The 16,965-nt window shown below is 36.1% G+C and overlaps 1 protein-coding gene across 1 annotated transcript in view; it reads left to right on the top strand.

The window, feature by feature from the left end:
- LOC149422160 (uncharacterized) overlaps positions 1 to 16,965 on the top strand; it is a 454,957-nt gene that overhangs the window by 294,335 nt on the left and 143,657 nt on the right. Inside the window, exons 6-9 of the mRNA XM_089633120.1 lie at positions 1,108 to 2,375; positions 4,229 to 4,642; positions 12,871 to 13,056; positions 13,666 to 14,010. Of these exons, the coding sequence (XP_089489246.1) occupies positions 1,108 to 2,375; positions 4,229 to 4,642; positions 12,871 to 13,056; positions 13,666 to 14,010 (2,213 nt within the window). The remainder of the gene's footprint in view (positions 1 to 1,107; positions 2,376 to 4,228; positions 4,643 to 12,870; positions 13,057 to 13,665; positions 14,011 to 16,965) is intronic.

The following is a 16,965-nucleotide window of genomic DNA, read 5'->3' as shown; positions in this document are numbered from 1 at the left end:
TATTATGTGGCTCCATCCGCGTTCGTGTTAAACCGTTTTTATGTATCTTTTCAAATTTAAAGCATTTGGCTGAAATCAACTCTAATATACGTCAATCTATATTATTAATAAGTCACACGTTCGATCAGAAACGACCCAGCTTCGCAGCACCCAAAAGCTTATCTGGACGCTTTGATCAAGCTCGCTCGTAAAGCTCACGCGAATATTTAATAGGTCCTAATGTTTTTTATCCCCGTCTTGTGATGTTTGGCCATTGGGTTTTTGCAACGGCCATTTGCATTCAAAACAGGTTCATAAATGTATATTTTACACTGGCAGCTTCCATTTGTAGGTCGCAGTTTCTATTTTTGTCTCACTACCACCAGTCGGAGAGCCGCCATGGACGGATCGTATGGAAATGTTATTTGGGACCGTCCCAGATTCTTAAAATTATTGATCGCTAAGCAAAATGTATTGTATTGGCTGAAGTTTGCGCTGTAAATAAATAACCGTTTGCAAATTCCTGAATTTTTTTTCTTGGTTAAAATTTTTACAGTTTTCTCTCTTATTGCGTCGCGTTCTATGGTCTGTTTTGATTCACTGTCTCGATCTTGAGTTTTTGTTTTCATTGGCTATTTCGGCAGTGTGAGATGATCTACTCGGGCTATTACTGTCGTTTCAATATCATACTTTGGTCAGCTCTTTATTCGGTGTCCGAGAAAATGGAACATTTTAAGTCTTAAATATTCTTTCTGAAGTTGCACATCGGTATTAATTTTAATATAATATCAATTCCTCTAATCGCAAACATTTTATGGCAAGTGTATTTTTCTGCGTTGAAAACCTTGCAAGTGTCATCAACGTGACATTTTAAACGGGTTTGAAACATCTTTGGAATTGTTATTTAAATTAATCTTATTCGTGACACATTTTTTTATCGCTTGACACCGTAATATATTGAATCAAAGAGTCTCCTTTATTCGTTGCATTAAACATTTTTTTATGGAATTGGCACGAGCCATCACGGTGCATGATTTTTTTGACAATTCAACACATATTTAATGTATCCCCATACCTAAAGCGCTCAGAAACGAATGCTAATACTAATAGCACTATTTGATGTTGCAGATTGGAGGACGGCCAATTCCAGCGACTTGCAGGGGCTTCCTCTTCTTCGGTCTACCCCGCCGTCGACTACTCCTCGTCTTCCTTCGGTTCCCTGGATACCAGTCTCGGCAGGAACCCCCCGCAAGACCTCCCCGACAGCTCGAGCCGAAACGAGGTGAACGCAAGTGCGGAAGCCAGCGCATTATCACCAGACCACCACCCTACCTGGATCAACTCCAAGTTCCAGAACTACGCCAGGAGCCCAGGGTACGGCACCGCCAGCGGGCCCTCCAGCTTTGACTTCGCGACCAGTTCGCAGGATCACAGGAGATATCCTGAGAGTGATTGCCTCAGATCGCCAGAACGTGTCAAAGCTTTTGAAAACGTAACTGCTTCTGCGGGTTCTCCCGAATATCGCCCGGTTTCATCAGACTTTGAAGACAGGTCACCAGATCGCGTCAAGTCTTCCGATAACTCTGAGAGCGTCCCTAACTTTCCACACAGACCTAATTTCGAAACGCCTTCAGACACACCTCTATCTCCGGAGCGTGACAATAACTTCGCTGATTGTGATGCTGCTCAACAAACTCCCAACTACGGAAACTCGACGTTTGTCGAAAATTTCGATGAACTCGTTCATTGGCCTCAGCATCACACACTCAGAAATTCTACAAACGATCCTCAAGATCTGACGCCCGATTCATTTAAGAATCGTTCGTTACCAAGCGGACGGAATAGCCTCACTAACGGACACCTTGACAAGATAATTCTGAGCAATTCATTCGATGATCTTAAAGACAGTCCTACGACTAGGGAGTTTAATAGAATCTTCAGAGAAACTTCTAAAAGACAATCGTCCAATTTTGACAGTGTTGCGTCGGAATTCTACAGGCTCAGTTTGGAACACGGTTCGCACAACGCTATCGATTCTTTGGGTCAACTCAGTGATCCCCCGGCGACTGTAAGCGGGACCTTTGAGCCAGCGCTGAGCTTTGGTGAGTTTGTCCCGCCGCGAAGGCTAGACGAGCGGGTCGATGAGCAGGTGCAAGTGAAGGTAGAACGACCTAGGAGCTTGTTCCACCGCGAGACCAACTACCAGAGGGGCAGCAGGGAAGCTACTCTGCAGGAGTTGGACCAGCTGGAAGTGGAACTGGAGGATGTGAGAACGGCCCTCGACGGAGACAGCAGCGCACTGTGTGGAGTGGACGCGGACCACTGGAGTCTCAACGTGTCTGTTGATAGTGGCGTCTTCAACAGGATGTCTTCTGGGGACTCAGGACCTCTTTCAGGTAATTACGATTTCTGATATTTTTATATAATCCACTTTTTTGTTGATTCCCATAATTTCGTTTCTTTCGATCTGAATTCCAAGATAGAAAATTCCTTTTGTTTCGAGAACGAACAATATGGCGTTTTGTCTTTTTCTTTGTGTGGAATTGAATTTTAAATCGCTTTGGCTCACTAGGCAATGGTGCGAGTTTAAAATATTTGCTTTGACAGAAAGGGTCTGTGATACATTCATTAGGTTTTAATCCAATCCTCGCTTTATGTTCCTCTGCATATCCGCTGAGTGATTAGAGAGAATCCATTGCAACACACTTTACAATCTTCGGGCCTTTCCTTTGATTGATGCAAAGACACAATGCTTAGGATTCGATTTTTGGAATGCGGCCAATATTCTGATAGGTCTATTTTAAAAACATCCACAACTGCGGATGTTTCTCGATGTTTTGCATGTTATAGGTCATACTTTTAATGGTATAGCCTGTGACTGTTATTTACAAATAAACCCGCTTATTTTCGCGTAGTTTAGTGCAATTTTTTGTTGAAAACATCGCATTAACTTACCGGTTTACAAACACGATTGTTTTGATATGTTTTTAGCTATTGTAAATCATCTCTGTTGGGTTAGTTAAGGTCACATTGGATACCAAACAAAACACAATTATGCTGTTTGTTTAATTTGTAGCGGAGTCACTGTTTTCCAACTGCCAGGATTAAAAATTCTTTTGTTTCTCAATCCTTAACTCTGCATACACCACTTGACATGCCTTGGATAAACTAAAAAGTTAATGTTTTTTGCAAACATGGTTAATGTTAAATGTAAGCCAGGATTTTCAGTTTTCGGGTTTGAACAACTAGAGAGGTCTAAATGTCATTTGTATTTATAAGTATGAAGCATTCAGTTCTATTTCAATAAATTCCCAATCAGCTCTGAAGCACTATGTGAATTTTCTATGAGAGATGAAAAACAGGCCTGGTTTTGTTTTTCTTTTGGGAATGATCTAAGCAACTTAATAAAAATAACAACTCGAAATATACGCTATATGTCTTCCAGCCAAAAGGGCGTAAGTGAATATGACAACTTTTGTAGTTAAAAGAAACTTTTTAATTTTTCTCTTAAGAATGTAATTGTTCCGTTCATAAAGGATCAATAATTTTAATTGATTTTGGGAATGATCTAAGCAACTTAATAAAAATAACAACTCGAAATATACGCTATATGTCTTCCAGCCAAAAGGGCGTAAGTGAATATCACAACTTTTGTAGTTAAAAGAAACTTAAAAAAAAAAAAAAAAATTTCTCTTAAGAATGTAATTGTTCCGTTCATAAAGGATCAATAAATACTAACTATTTGGGAGGCGTGTATGGTTACTGTCGCCTCGGATCCATTCATTGGATAACCAACACCTCTGCCATAGGTCACCCCAAGTGGTTCGGTGCGTTTGGTGACTTAGCAGGGGTGCCCGGGTTCAGTGGTGAGGTTTGTCCATGACTTGGTGGAGGATTCCTCTTCCCACCAACTGCGTGGCTGGTCGGATCGGGAGAAGCCGGATTGGGGAGGCTCTTTAACCTCTCCAACCGGACTCTCGACCCCAACGCCTTACATTGAAGTGTAGTGCATCCTTACATTACATGGACACACTGACCCCTGATTCCTACCAACCGTTCATACCTTTGTCCTTCCCAGGATTTTATTTCCTCCCTTCCCCTAAACAGACAGCATCCCTGAAGATGACATAGGCCCCGAAGGAAGTTATTTTCCTCAGGGCCTACAGGAATTCCACTCCAAATGTAGCGATTTGTTTGCTTACTTCCGAAAGTTCGGTTTCTAATTTGTATATCAAATGTTTTTCAGCAGAAGAGCTCTCACTACCACAAGACTTTTCGAAGCAGCCCGACATTGTCAAAGACTCGCAGCCTCTATCAGAGAAGTTGACTTCTCCATCCAATGACTCGGAGAAGCCAAAGTATCAATCAGATACACTGAGGAATCAAACAGACCTGGTGAAGCTGAACCCAGAACAGGAGAAACAGGGTAGTTTTGAGACTATGGGGGTTACCTGTTTTAAGAGCTCCAAAGAGAAGCCTCCTACTGGAGCCATGGCCAGTCCAGAACAGAAGACCGAGCGAGTTGGTGCTCAGGGAGACAAGGAGAAGGAAGAAAGCCCGGAGCCGGTTGATAGTCCTCAACAGCTCTTCGGGCTGATGAAGAGCAACAGCGTCTCTGCCAGAGCATCAATGTGGCAGCAGTTGCAAACACAAGCCAATAAAGGTAAATACATTTATTTATTTCATTCCAAACATTGATATTCTGTTTCACAAGACAGCCAGGGATCTATTCCACGTCTATTGGGCTAATAAATTGAATCTCATTTCCCTTTTGGATTAAATATATCGTAAAACTTCATCAAAATTATTGTTTGTGGTCAAAAAGAAAACTGAAGGAACGAGTGACCTAGTGTGTTACCACGGTGGTAATATAGTAAGATCGACTCTGGGTCCAGAGTTAGTGAGCTCAACACCCAATTTACTGCACTGACTTTTTTTTTTTTTGCATAATTTTCCAGTATGTGTTTCATTCATGTGGGATTACTTTCAGTGTTGTACTGATTACCATAATTCATAATCGGATCTTGCTTGATGTGGAATGATAAATTATTTTAGCTTTGATATGATTTGAGATTTTCATCAACGTTACAAACATATAGATTGCCGTGAAGTTTGTGTTTATGTATGTAGAAGTGACGCTATGTTTTGCGCGTTAATCCTCTTAGGGCCGGTATTTCACTATACTAATTTGTTAAATTAATGTGGTTTTCGGTGTTGAGTTTTTATGTAGCCGTCAAGTGCTTTAAATTTGTTTACTATTTGATAAGCCAGGTTTTGTCAAACCTTCCCATTTTCTTTCCTACTTCCTCTGCCACACAACATTCTCCAGTTAAGGAACATTCTTCAGTTAAGGTGTCATCATTCAAAATATCATCTAACTTATTTCAATTCCAGTTGTATAAATTTGTTTGCATTTTAATTACTGGCATTTTTAAAAATCTAGTGAAAATGTTTTGATGCAAGACAAACAGCATCGTGTTTTTTTGTGAATGAAATAAGCTTAATTATATTTAGAAAAAAGATCATGATTAATGATTTTAACCAATTTGCATACAATGTCATCATTCTTAAAAGCCACTGGAGAAATTAATATGCATGAAAACAGGTTTGTTTCCTTAGATATATAAATGCTATAATCTCATTAGAACGAATGTTTAACGCCCCAGGCTAATTTGTTCGGTTTTCTGAACAAACAGCTATTTATTACACATACAGTCCATTTATTCGCTTTTTAAAACAGCTCATAGAAATCATTGTATCTCCATAGACATATGAATATTAGTAGACCTGCCCTAAGTGATTAAAAGCGTATTATTCCCCACTCCCCATACCGGTTCCATTGGAGCCGGCTGGGCTCGCGTATGGCTTCCCGTGAATCTTGAGAATGTGACGTCATCATTCTTGTTCGAACTAGCGTCGAGCTATGGTCGAGGCATTTTATGAAATAACACGGCAAAATATGGCTTGTGCTATGAAAACTTGTAAAAATAGATGTGAAAAAGAGAATAAACCCAATTGTCGTATTACATTCCATATGTAACCATCATTTTAAGCTTATTCACATCGTATAATATGAATCTGTTGTAGAAACATATACTATCACATCGAGATACATCTGGTCGAATGTAGCGATTCTGAAGTGTGCGCATCGTTGTTACTGGGAAGTAAATTATGAACACTTATAAAAGTGTCTTAGCTAAATACGTAAACAAAATATTTGACTCTGAAAATAGAAGAAATTTTTTTTTGACAAATTTGGACTTCGCAAATTTGTTCATAACGTGGCGAGTAATTTGCGCTCCCATGTAAAAATGTCTATTCATTCAAAAGCAGATTTTACTTTTAAGAACTAAATGTTGATATTATAATGCGAGATGCCTATATACTGTCAGATTGATTTATTGACGAATCACAGTCAGCTTTACCCCCTTCGTTCTTCAACAGTTGATTTTACCCCTCACCTTTAATTTCTAGTCTATATATTCATATGTCTGTGTTGTATCCCCCTTATCGTCTTATAAAAATATGAACTAAACGGTGCAAAAAGAGATAACACCAAGCTTTATATTCAAATATAGAAGTTAACCACATAATAATTAAAATGTACACCTCTTTGAAACCAAAGGTTCCAACTGTAATTTGAGAAAAATTTATGAAACTTTTATTAATTAATGAATTTTTTTATATGGAATGACAAAAAAGTGATGTGGCAGTAATATTTATAATACATTTGTCTAGTAAAATATGTGTTTTTTTCACAAAAAAAACGTGATGTGAAATTTTTTTTTTGGTTCGTTTTTAAAATTTGAATATTTCAAAAATTATGTTTATTTTTAACACTAAAATTGGATAGCGTATTTCATCGCCTGTCGAAAAAGTTTTTAGTTTTCGGATACATTCAGAAATATCCCGTTTATTTGGATTTTATTGAGAAGCGAAAATACACACAAATAATCCGACATTCTGACGAAATTTAACAGTCAATATACCAGAAGGCTGAAGGGTTAAACAGGTTAGTTGATATTAATAACGATGATCTTCCTATTAGAAAAAAAAAACTTGGAATGTCCATCTGCTTTCTTGTAATGAGATAAAACGAAATATCTTTTGCAAAAAAACTCCCATGTGGGCTTATAAATTCATGTTGGAATAAGAATCTGCTTTAAAAACATTGATTTATGTCAGTTTTAAATAAATTCTCCGTCAGTTAAGTGTCATAGTATTTCTGGCAAGTCTGTTTTTATGAGGTTGTTTTCACTTTCTGAAATGTTCAAGTTTTTTATACGAATAATATAAACCTCAATACGTACATATTTTTTTCTTAAATTTGTCTTTGAAGGCTGATATGTAACTACCTAATTACTAGGAGATTTTAAATGTTTTTATATGCAATCATTTATGGCTGCCATTTTCAAAGTGAAATACTGAAATATTGATATTCACATATCAAAAATGGCTCACTACTTCTTAGTATAGTATAGCGCCATTTTTGTGAAAAATCGCCTAGACGGCGCAACACAAATACATAATATCTTTAAATATTGCTATATCTTATTGCTAACTATAGAATAGACAAACTAGGAAAACTTATGGCTAACAGATTGCATCCACCGGTTCGTCCATCACTGATACAAATCGATATCTACAATGCATTGGATCAATGAACATGATGATGCATTAAATTGTACATATATTATTATTTATTTATATCCTGTACATACAGGTAATATACAGGACCGTACTTACCTGGGAGGTTACTTGAGATTAACACTGTTTATTGTTTATTAGAGAAATTTAGATGCTGTTTGCACGCTGAGGACATTATTTGGAACACATGAATTATTATTGGAAAAGAATTATTGGAAATGCGATTATTCAATCCTGGTAATAATTATAATTGTATGCAAGAATTGAAAGAGGTGGGATTTGGCGCGAATTTGAGTAATCTGAAAGTATGTTGCCTGTTGTATGCTGATGATGCGGTGCTGATTGCTAATAGTATGGATGATCTGCAGTCTCTCGTGTTTAGGATGAACGAAGTATGCATGAAGAATGAGTTAATGATGAATGTAAGTGAGTCTAAAGTAATGATGTTTGAAAGAGAGAGTATGAAAACAGTGTGCAATATTACTGTGAATGAGGAATACTTGGAGCAGGTGGATGAATTTGTGTATTTAAGAAGCATGTTTACGAGAGATGGGAAGGCTGACAGAGATATTGAAAGAAGAGTAAATGCAGGTAACTCCATTAATGGAGGACTGAACGCAGTTGGCGCTAACAAAAAATTGTCCAAAGAAGCGAAGTTAGCAGTCCACAATGGAGTGCTGGTACCTACCCTGATATATAGAAGTGAGGCTTGGAACTGGCAAAGAAAGGATGAAAGTAGATTGAATGCTGTTGCAATGAGATCCCTGAGGCGTATGTGTGGTAAAACTATGTATGATCGTGTGAGGAATGTGGATATCGTCCCTTAGCTTACAACACCGCTCAAGTCGAAAATTGGCGGTTTTCACATTTTAATGCCGATAGATAGAGCTGCTCATTGCGCGTCTAACCATTGGTCACATGATATAGATTTCAGTCAATTAGAAGCCTTAATTCAAAAAGTAGTAACAGCGCGCAAGTCGGTTAGCCTCTCAACACCGCACAAGTCGTTAGTCTGTCATACATTTCTCGTAAAAGTACTTCGCGCTCCGTGATTATTATATTTTTATGTGAGTTTTATCGCTGAAAGGTCTTTGCAAGATGTTTTAATAGAAGATTAAGAGGTAAGCTATATAATACAGTAATGTTTATTCATTATCACATAATATTCATATAGAAAGAAATCATTATTGAATATCTTCATTTACTTAAGCGGTGTTTACTAACCAGCTTTTTAAACTTGGGCGGTGTTTCAAAATGTATTTTATTTCTTTGAGGAAGCTCAATAATTGAAATACACTATGGATGGAAAAGAAATTGATTCATGGAGTTCAGGTGATGATGGTGTTTTGCAAGAAATCTAAACTCAGATCATGTGACAACATAACGAACAAAAGCGGCAATATTTATTTGAAATTTTCTGGAAGAACATGAACTGGGAGCAGCAAAGATCATTTATAACTTCTCATGTTAATAAAGTACCAAAGAAAATTACAAAAAATCCAGAAATCATCCAAAAGAACTGATAGTCGAACTTACGTTTTCACGATTGATAATGTACGTCACCAAGTCTGTAAAAAAATGTCCTTGGCCACTCTTGGCATTAAAGATTCGTTTATAAGATATTGGCTGACAAAAACAGACTGTGCCATGCCTCCAGATTTGTCTACTTCAACAAGTAACCGCAGAAATCCAGAGAAAATTGAAGACCACAAATATGTTGAAAAGTTTTTAGCAGGTCTTCCAAAGATGCCGTCGCATTACTGTCGTGCTAAAACATCACGAGAATACTTAGAACCAATTTTCTCGAACATGACACAGCTCTACCACACATATCAAGAGAATTGTGAGTTAGAGGGTAGAGAATGCCTTGGTCGTAAATTATTTGACAAATTATTTTTGAAACTCAATCTGAGCCTATTCTACCCGAAGAAAGATCAATGTAACGATTGTTGCAGTCATAAAACTGGAAACATTACGGATGAAGAATACGCACAACATGTTTTGAAGAAAGATCGAGCCAGGAGAGAGAAAGATACTGACAAAGATATTGCACAGTCTGGAGCTTGTCATGTATTCACACAGGATGTTGAATCGGTAAAATTGGCTCCGTATCTTCAAGCTAATGCAATTTATTATAAAACTAAATTATGTATCCATAATTTTACATTATACAATTTAGCAAGTAATGTGTTATTGGTTCGATGAGTCAAATAGCACACTTGAAGCCTTTGTTTTTGCTTCTTGCTTAGTAGACTATCTAGAGAAAGTTTTGAGCCAGAAATTATTGCCTGTGATTTTATATTCCGATGGCTGTTGTGCTCAAAATCGCTATGTTACCTTAAGCAATGCTTTATTACGTTTAGCGATTGAAAAAAATATTGTAATTACTCAAAAGTACCTGGTAAAAGGCCATACCCACATGGAATGTGATTCCGTACACAGTGCAATAGAGTGTAAATTAAAAGGTAAAGAAATTTACCTTCCACAACAATACATGGCTATTACTAAAACCGCTAGGAGTGATCCTATGACTTACTAAGCTCGTTATTTGGACTATACCTTTTTTACCGACTTTTCGAAAGAATTAATTTATAAATCTATACGACCTGGTAAAAAGCAGGTGACCCAGCCGTCACAGATGTACGTATGCTAGAATACAGACCAAATGGCACAATTTGGTATAAAATTGGTTTTGATGACGAGCTTCAGCCGTTACCACATCGTCCCACGCCAATTAACAGCATTAAACAAATAAATCACCTGCAGAAATTGTATGCAGCTAGAATACCAATTACAAATCGGAAGTATAAAGATTTGCAAGACCTAAAAAGTGTATTACCATCTAGTTGCCACTCTTTTTATGATGACCTTCCACACAGCAATCGCTAAAGACTGCAACTAACTATTAGACTGGAGATTTAGAGTATATTTTTTTAATTTTATCATTTTATTACTATTTTATCTTGTTTAGTTGGAGTTTATTAAAGACTATGTTTTAAATATTTTCTTGGTAAAATAAAAAAAATAATAATAATAATTGCACTTAGGTACGCTCTAAAGGTTCGTCTGTCACCAAATAACTTAAAGCAATTTATCTCAACAATGTTATTCTTAAGATTTAGGTTATAAATACCTATTTATAACGATTGTTAATTATTTTTGAAATATTTCTTGATAAAAACTTTTCTTTGTAAATCATCTTTAATACCTTATTCCCTAACATTTCCGCAAGCAACACCGCCTAAATCTAATAAAATATCAGTCAACACAGCTCAAGTCATAAAATAAAAGTTAAAATAAAGTAAATTGTCAAAGTAAGTATAAATAATTATTTCTTAACCTCTAACTAGGGTATTTATTAAGTAATAACAGAAAAAATCCACCGATTTTTTAAAATAAACAGTTTTTTTCGTCTCCTGTAAAGTTGGTAAAAATGACTTATGCGGTGTTGTTAGCTAAGGGACGATATCCGCAAAGAGTGCAAGGCTGATGTAAGCATAATGAGTAAGATCAAGAAAGGGACGCTTAGATGGTTTGGGCATGTAGAGCGAATGAGTGAAGAAAGGAGTGTAAGGAGAATATACGATGCAAATGTAAATGGTAGCAGAAGTCGGGGACGCCCGAGGAAGACATGGCACGATACTTGAGTCGGGCCATGTCAAGAGTCAGAACAATAGAAGAGTATGTATGAATGTGAATGAGGCAAGAAGTGTGTGCCAAGACCGAGTTGTTTGGTGGTCCGTCCTCTCTGCCTACCCCTGCGGAGAAACAGCGTGATGGTTAGTTAGTTATTTAGTTCAATCCTGGTATATATTATAATAATACAAATGTTCTTTATGAAAGAATTTAGGAAAGGAAGAGAATATTTTAAGAAGAATCCTATTATTTTTCTTCTTCTTTTAGTGCGCTCTCTTTATGGAGATTTGCTATCATCATGGCAATCTTCACCCCGTGGGCTGCAGCCTGGAATAACTCAATGCAACATCACTTGTACCAGTCACAAGTATTTCTAAAATAAAATAGTATATTACAAATTAGTGTTTGCTCTAAAATAAGGGTTTTGACATCATTATTTTATATTTTACCTCTCAGGCCTCTGGCGTATTGACTATATATTTATTATAGATGCTGTCCGAAGGTCGGAGAATTTGCGTGTATTATTTTCGCTCTTCAATAAAATCGAAATAAATATTAGTTTTAAAAACGTCTCACGTTACGGTTTTTCATCTAAACACTGAACTAAAATTACTGATAATGAAAAAAAACACATACACACATTTTATTTGACAAATTTATTATAAACATTATTGTTACTTTTTTGTTGTTTTGTATAAAGATAATTAAACCGTAGGAGCCGGCAAGAATAATTCAATACATAAAAATACATTTTTGTTAAGGCCAACTTTAGACCATAACATTCTTGATAAAGTGACATTTTGATTTGAACAAACCCAGTAGACGTAATTTGCAAAGGTAAAATCAATGTATAACGTCGACATTGCAATTCCTGTGCTTTTCGTGATGTGCGTGGGCATAATTCTTCAACACTGCAATTGCAGGTCTTCGGCTTCTAAGTGTTAATACAAACTTCACAAAGTTTCATAATTTTTTCTCAAATTTCGGTCGAAACCTTTTGGTTTTGTAGAGGTGTACATTTAAATTATTCTGTGGTTAACTTCTAGAATCGAATATAAAGCGTGGTGTTTTTTCTTTCTAACACCATTTAGAGCATATTTCTCACCACGACAGTAAGGGAGACATAACATTCTCTTTGAAACTATATGAACTGTTCCCAAAAGCGAACAAATAGACTTTATATTCTATAGCTAAATAAGCCTGAGGGTTTGAGGATATGAATTTTTCATTTATTGAATTCTATCGATATCCTAACTCGAGGGTTTAGGATCACAGGGGCCTATCTACAAAAACATTGTCTTGAGATAAACACAAATAATGATTGGAAGGCTCGTATGCCCAACTGTATATCCATCTGATATGCCCAACTTTATCTCTTAAGGGGCTGTATGTACGAGATAGAGCTTTGTGTCACTAATACTAATATGCCATTACCGAAACCTAGCTTAACTCAAAACACCAGATCCCTGTGATCCTAAGACCCCGAACTTATATCCATATAACATTGTGTTATTTACTGCTGGATGTCACTATCCAGCAGTGCGTAGAGAATGAAACATAATATAATATATATTTATGATTTAAAAAAATAAATTATTTCATTTTCAGCCGCAGTAAAGCCGGTGATGAGGCATTCCCGATCCAAGGCTAAAGATGGCGCCTCCTTATTGGACAGGTTCAAAACTCAGCCAATCACGTTTGGGGAGGTGACGGATGCGTCCAATGATGTGGCTCCTATTCCTCTCAACCAATCACGGAGCAGCTTCAATCTTTCCTTGGAACAAGATGAAGACGGTAAAGCAACTTTATTTTTACAGCTTTTTAAAAAAAAAAATTGTAAGCACTATTACAAAAATATATTATTATTATTATTGCACAAGTATAAGTAAGCATGGAATCACTATATTTTGTAAGTTGGGTTTTCTGTTATTGAATTTGATGTTTAGATACTTTCAATTTTTGAAAAATTGTTTTGACAACAGTTCGTTTTGTTCTTTTGTTTTTAAATGTCACTTTTCTAGTAGTTTTTACAAATCGGTTAATTTTTTGTTACACATAATAATTATTAGAGATTGTTTGTTTTGTAATGTGAATTTAGAAAATTATTTACTTAAATGTTCTTGTATAATGTTCTTGTTCTTGAAGGTTATTTTCATAGTTTTTTTTAAATTTAATCGTTTAACTAATTGATTTGCTTTGTAATTATTATTCAATCAATTTTTTTAATATGTTTTCAATCAGTTCTTATAATTTTTATTATTTTATCTTTGCATGTTTTCATGTCGACTGATGACGGAATTCAATCTACAATCGGCTTGCTTTGTACATACACAAAAATAATGCACAAAATGCTTCAATCGCTACTTATTAATGTTAATATGAATATGAATCACAAAACCGCAGCAAAATTAGATGAAAACGATCCGGCTAAGCTGACACTGGCCGAGAAGATGAAATTATTCGGTGCAAAACTTCCGACCAGACCACCGATGGGTAATAATAAGAAACCGAGGAGTGCCAGGTTCCAGACTATGCCGGTTTTGGCAAGTCAGGTAGACGACGCAAAGCAAAGGAACCTGGATCTCAACAGCAGTCAAGCGGAAGTCCTTTCACCAAGATGCAAGATCATGAAACTGGCTCTCCCGGGCAAGGAATTGGTCCACCCGGAGAAGAAACAAGATGAAGGAGAGGCTGTGAGTGATGCTAAGACGAAGTTGCCAGTGGAAGATGCAAACAAGAAGGAAATAGGTTAGATGTTTGAAATTGTCGACCTAACTCGGTTGTGTTTTTGGTCTAATAGGTGTTTTTACGTTCACAGGTTTGGATGGGTAACGGTTTTTGTGTTTATGTTTTTTTAATAACAGCCAATTCTGATTGTTGCAGTTGACAATCTTTTTACAAATGCAATTATTTTATTCTAACTGTTTGTTTTTTGTTTTTGATGCAACTAATAAGTAGTGATGCAATGATTTTCACTTTGATGATTACATCTGTGGCAATAATAGAACAATAACTATGTTATGTTTATTGATTCATTGCATCACAACTATAGCTAATCTTTTATATTCCTGCAAGAAAGATATTTTTTAACTTTTTAACCAATTTCTAATTTTATCCCCATCTCCTAACTTTTGTAATTGGCTTTGTCAAATTGATTTATAATTATTGTAGCTACATAACCATTGGACTCTTCTATCTGTCATAATAACATTTAATAATTATTAGACTATCTTCTATCTGAACATTTTTAATCTGATGTATAATAATATTTTGTTTTCTATGTATTTATATTCATTTGTTACAACTTACAACAACTTTAGATCCATGTTTGATTTAGTCGAGATTTAGCCAACAAAATCCCAGAAAGGTATCGCACAATCAAATGCTTGAATCAGGATATTATCAAGAGTGATAATAACAGAAGAATATGTATGAGACCTTATGAATGAGCTTTGCGTCTTTCAACCCTACCTGCCTACTCCTGCAGTGAATCGGCATCATGATTAGTTTAATTGATTGTTTATAAACATCCTAACGCTCCTCTCTCGTCGATAAATGCACAAGCCTTACACTATGGATGGTGAAGTCAGATTTTTATGTTGATTTGTTAAGCCGCGTATACATTTGTGCCGACCATAAATTTTGGGAAAGGAACGAAGCAACTGTAAGCGGCGTTTCGCACCATTTCACAAATGTATACGTAGCATTAGATATTAGCATTTTTATGTTGATTTGTTAGGGATTACAATTCACCATAGCATTTTTATGTCAATTTCTTGGGATTACAATTTACCATAGTTTTATATTAATTAGACATCAGGACTATAAGTTTGAGGAAAAGAGATTGATGATATTTGAGTTTTTAATTCTTTCCCTGGCTGTTTGGCTTTTGTGTCAATTTTAATCCAGCAAGGGTCAATTTTATGTATTCCTTTCCAATTTTTGTAATTGTTATGATGTATTCTGTATATTGATGTGTTTGTTTTTGCTTGTTTTGAATGTGCACGCTTTTTTGTAATAATACATTTTATGCTTTGAAAGAACAGTCTTTCCATATCTTATTATTTCCTCTTTTTTTCTTCCAATCAAAGTTTAAAAATATCTTAAATTGATCCAAATGAATAAATGGATCCATCCATTTTGGTTGACTTTATGCTTGTAATTTAAGCATATCAACTAGAGCTTTAGCTTTTGTCTCGAAATCAAAACTCAATATCATATAATTAAGTGAAATATCTTTAGCTACTTACTTTTCCAATTTTCCCTTCCACTCTTTCTCTTCCCTTATTGTTTCCTTCTACCACACAACATTCATAAATTGAAGCTGCTGTAGTGCCATTGGCTCAGAACAGTGGAACTCTTTCATATGAACAGAGCAAATATGAAAAAAACATCATATTTTTGGATGATGGTCCTTTTAATATTGCATGGTGTAATACTGAATATGTTCTTTGCTGCATGTGGTGGTCTATTTTGGTTTGTTTATTTACATTGGCGCATACGCAAGTGCAACAAAATTCATAATGCTTGTTTGTGCATGCCTTTGACTGGCTGCCAGGAGCTTTACTGGAGCAACTAATTTGATTCTACGCCTAAGTGCATCAAAACTGTGCCAAATATCTAATCCGTAATATTGGCAGGAGTCAATAAAGAAATTGTTTCTCTAGTGATGAATTAATCATTCAGTTTAACCCATTGTGTACCAGCCGTCTTCCTGCGATGGAAGAAGTCATTCTGTACTAAACCTGTCTCGTCTGACTAGTGTTGCAGTATTAATGTTTATTTTTCATTTTGTGAACTATCAGGCAAATTAATCCTCTGATGGCTGTAAGTCACATTTATAATTTGTTTTGTCAAATTATAATACAAAATTTCTTTGGATTACGTTACTTATATTATTTTTAATATATGAAGACAGAATTGCCAAACTATCGAATTATTTCTAAAATAATTCGCAGGTACTCAATGGGTTATTAAGGATACATATTATTAATCATCATTTGTTAAACATCATTTTAGGTATGTATCGTTGCGTATTATCACTTTGGTAACATATTATTAACCTTATCTAAGTGGCTGTCGCAATGTGATTTGGCGGCAAACCTCATATGCTGATTAGCGATGAGTCATTCATGAGCCAGCTGCACAATTGGGCTAGGTCTTTTTGATGAGGCGTAATCGTACGTCTCCGAGCAAACCGTACCACGGCTCAATTGAACGGTTACTCTTTAACAAGTATTAATTGTTCTTACATAATCAGGGAATGAACGGCATCTGACAGTCCGACATCTGGACTCTGACTTACTTGCCTACATCTACTAAGTACCTAACTTCTTATTTTTCTCATGGTACGAGTCGACGCACCGGTACCAAAAGTCGTACGATCATTCATTAGCTGGGAGCCATATCAGGGGGTCCGTAGCGGGGAAGTTGTACCGGGGGAGCTGTATCGAGCGAGTTGTATCAAGCAAGCACAGTATTTTCATAAATTTAAATACGCTCTGAGCTCGTGGCCCCTCATTCAATTTAGTGGACTCTTTGAGCCGTACGAAAATATTGAGCTGGTACCGTGGCTCCCGCTCTTAATAAAATGAGTCATGACCCATCACTAATGCGGATGTCCATATGTAATATATGAAATTTTACAAAAAAAACATACATTGTGTCAAAACATGCCACCTAATGGAATAGATTGCATTGAAA

This window comes from Hesperophylax consimilis, chromosome 7, assembly GCF_061612785.1.
Source record: "Hesperophylax consimilis isolate HC1 chromosome 7, BYU_Hcon_1.0, whole genome shotgun sequence".
Taxonomy (NCBI): domain Eukaryota; kingdom Metazoa; phylum Arthropoda; class Insecta; order Trichoptera; family Limnephilidae; genus Hesperophylax; species Hesperophylax consimilis.
Note: the sequence above shows the minus strand (reverse complement) of the source record. Positions and strands in the feature narration are given on the sequence as shown.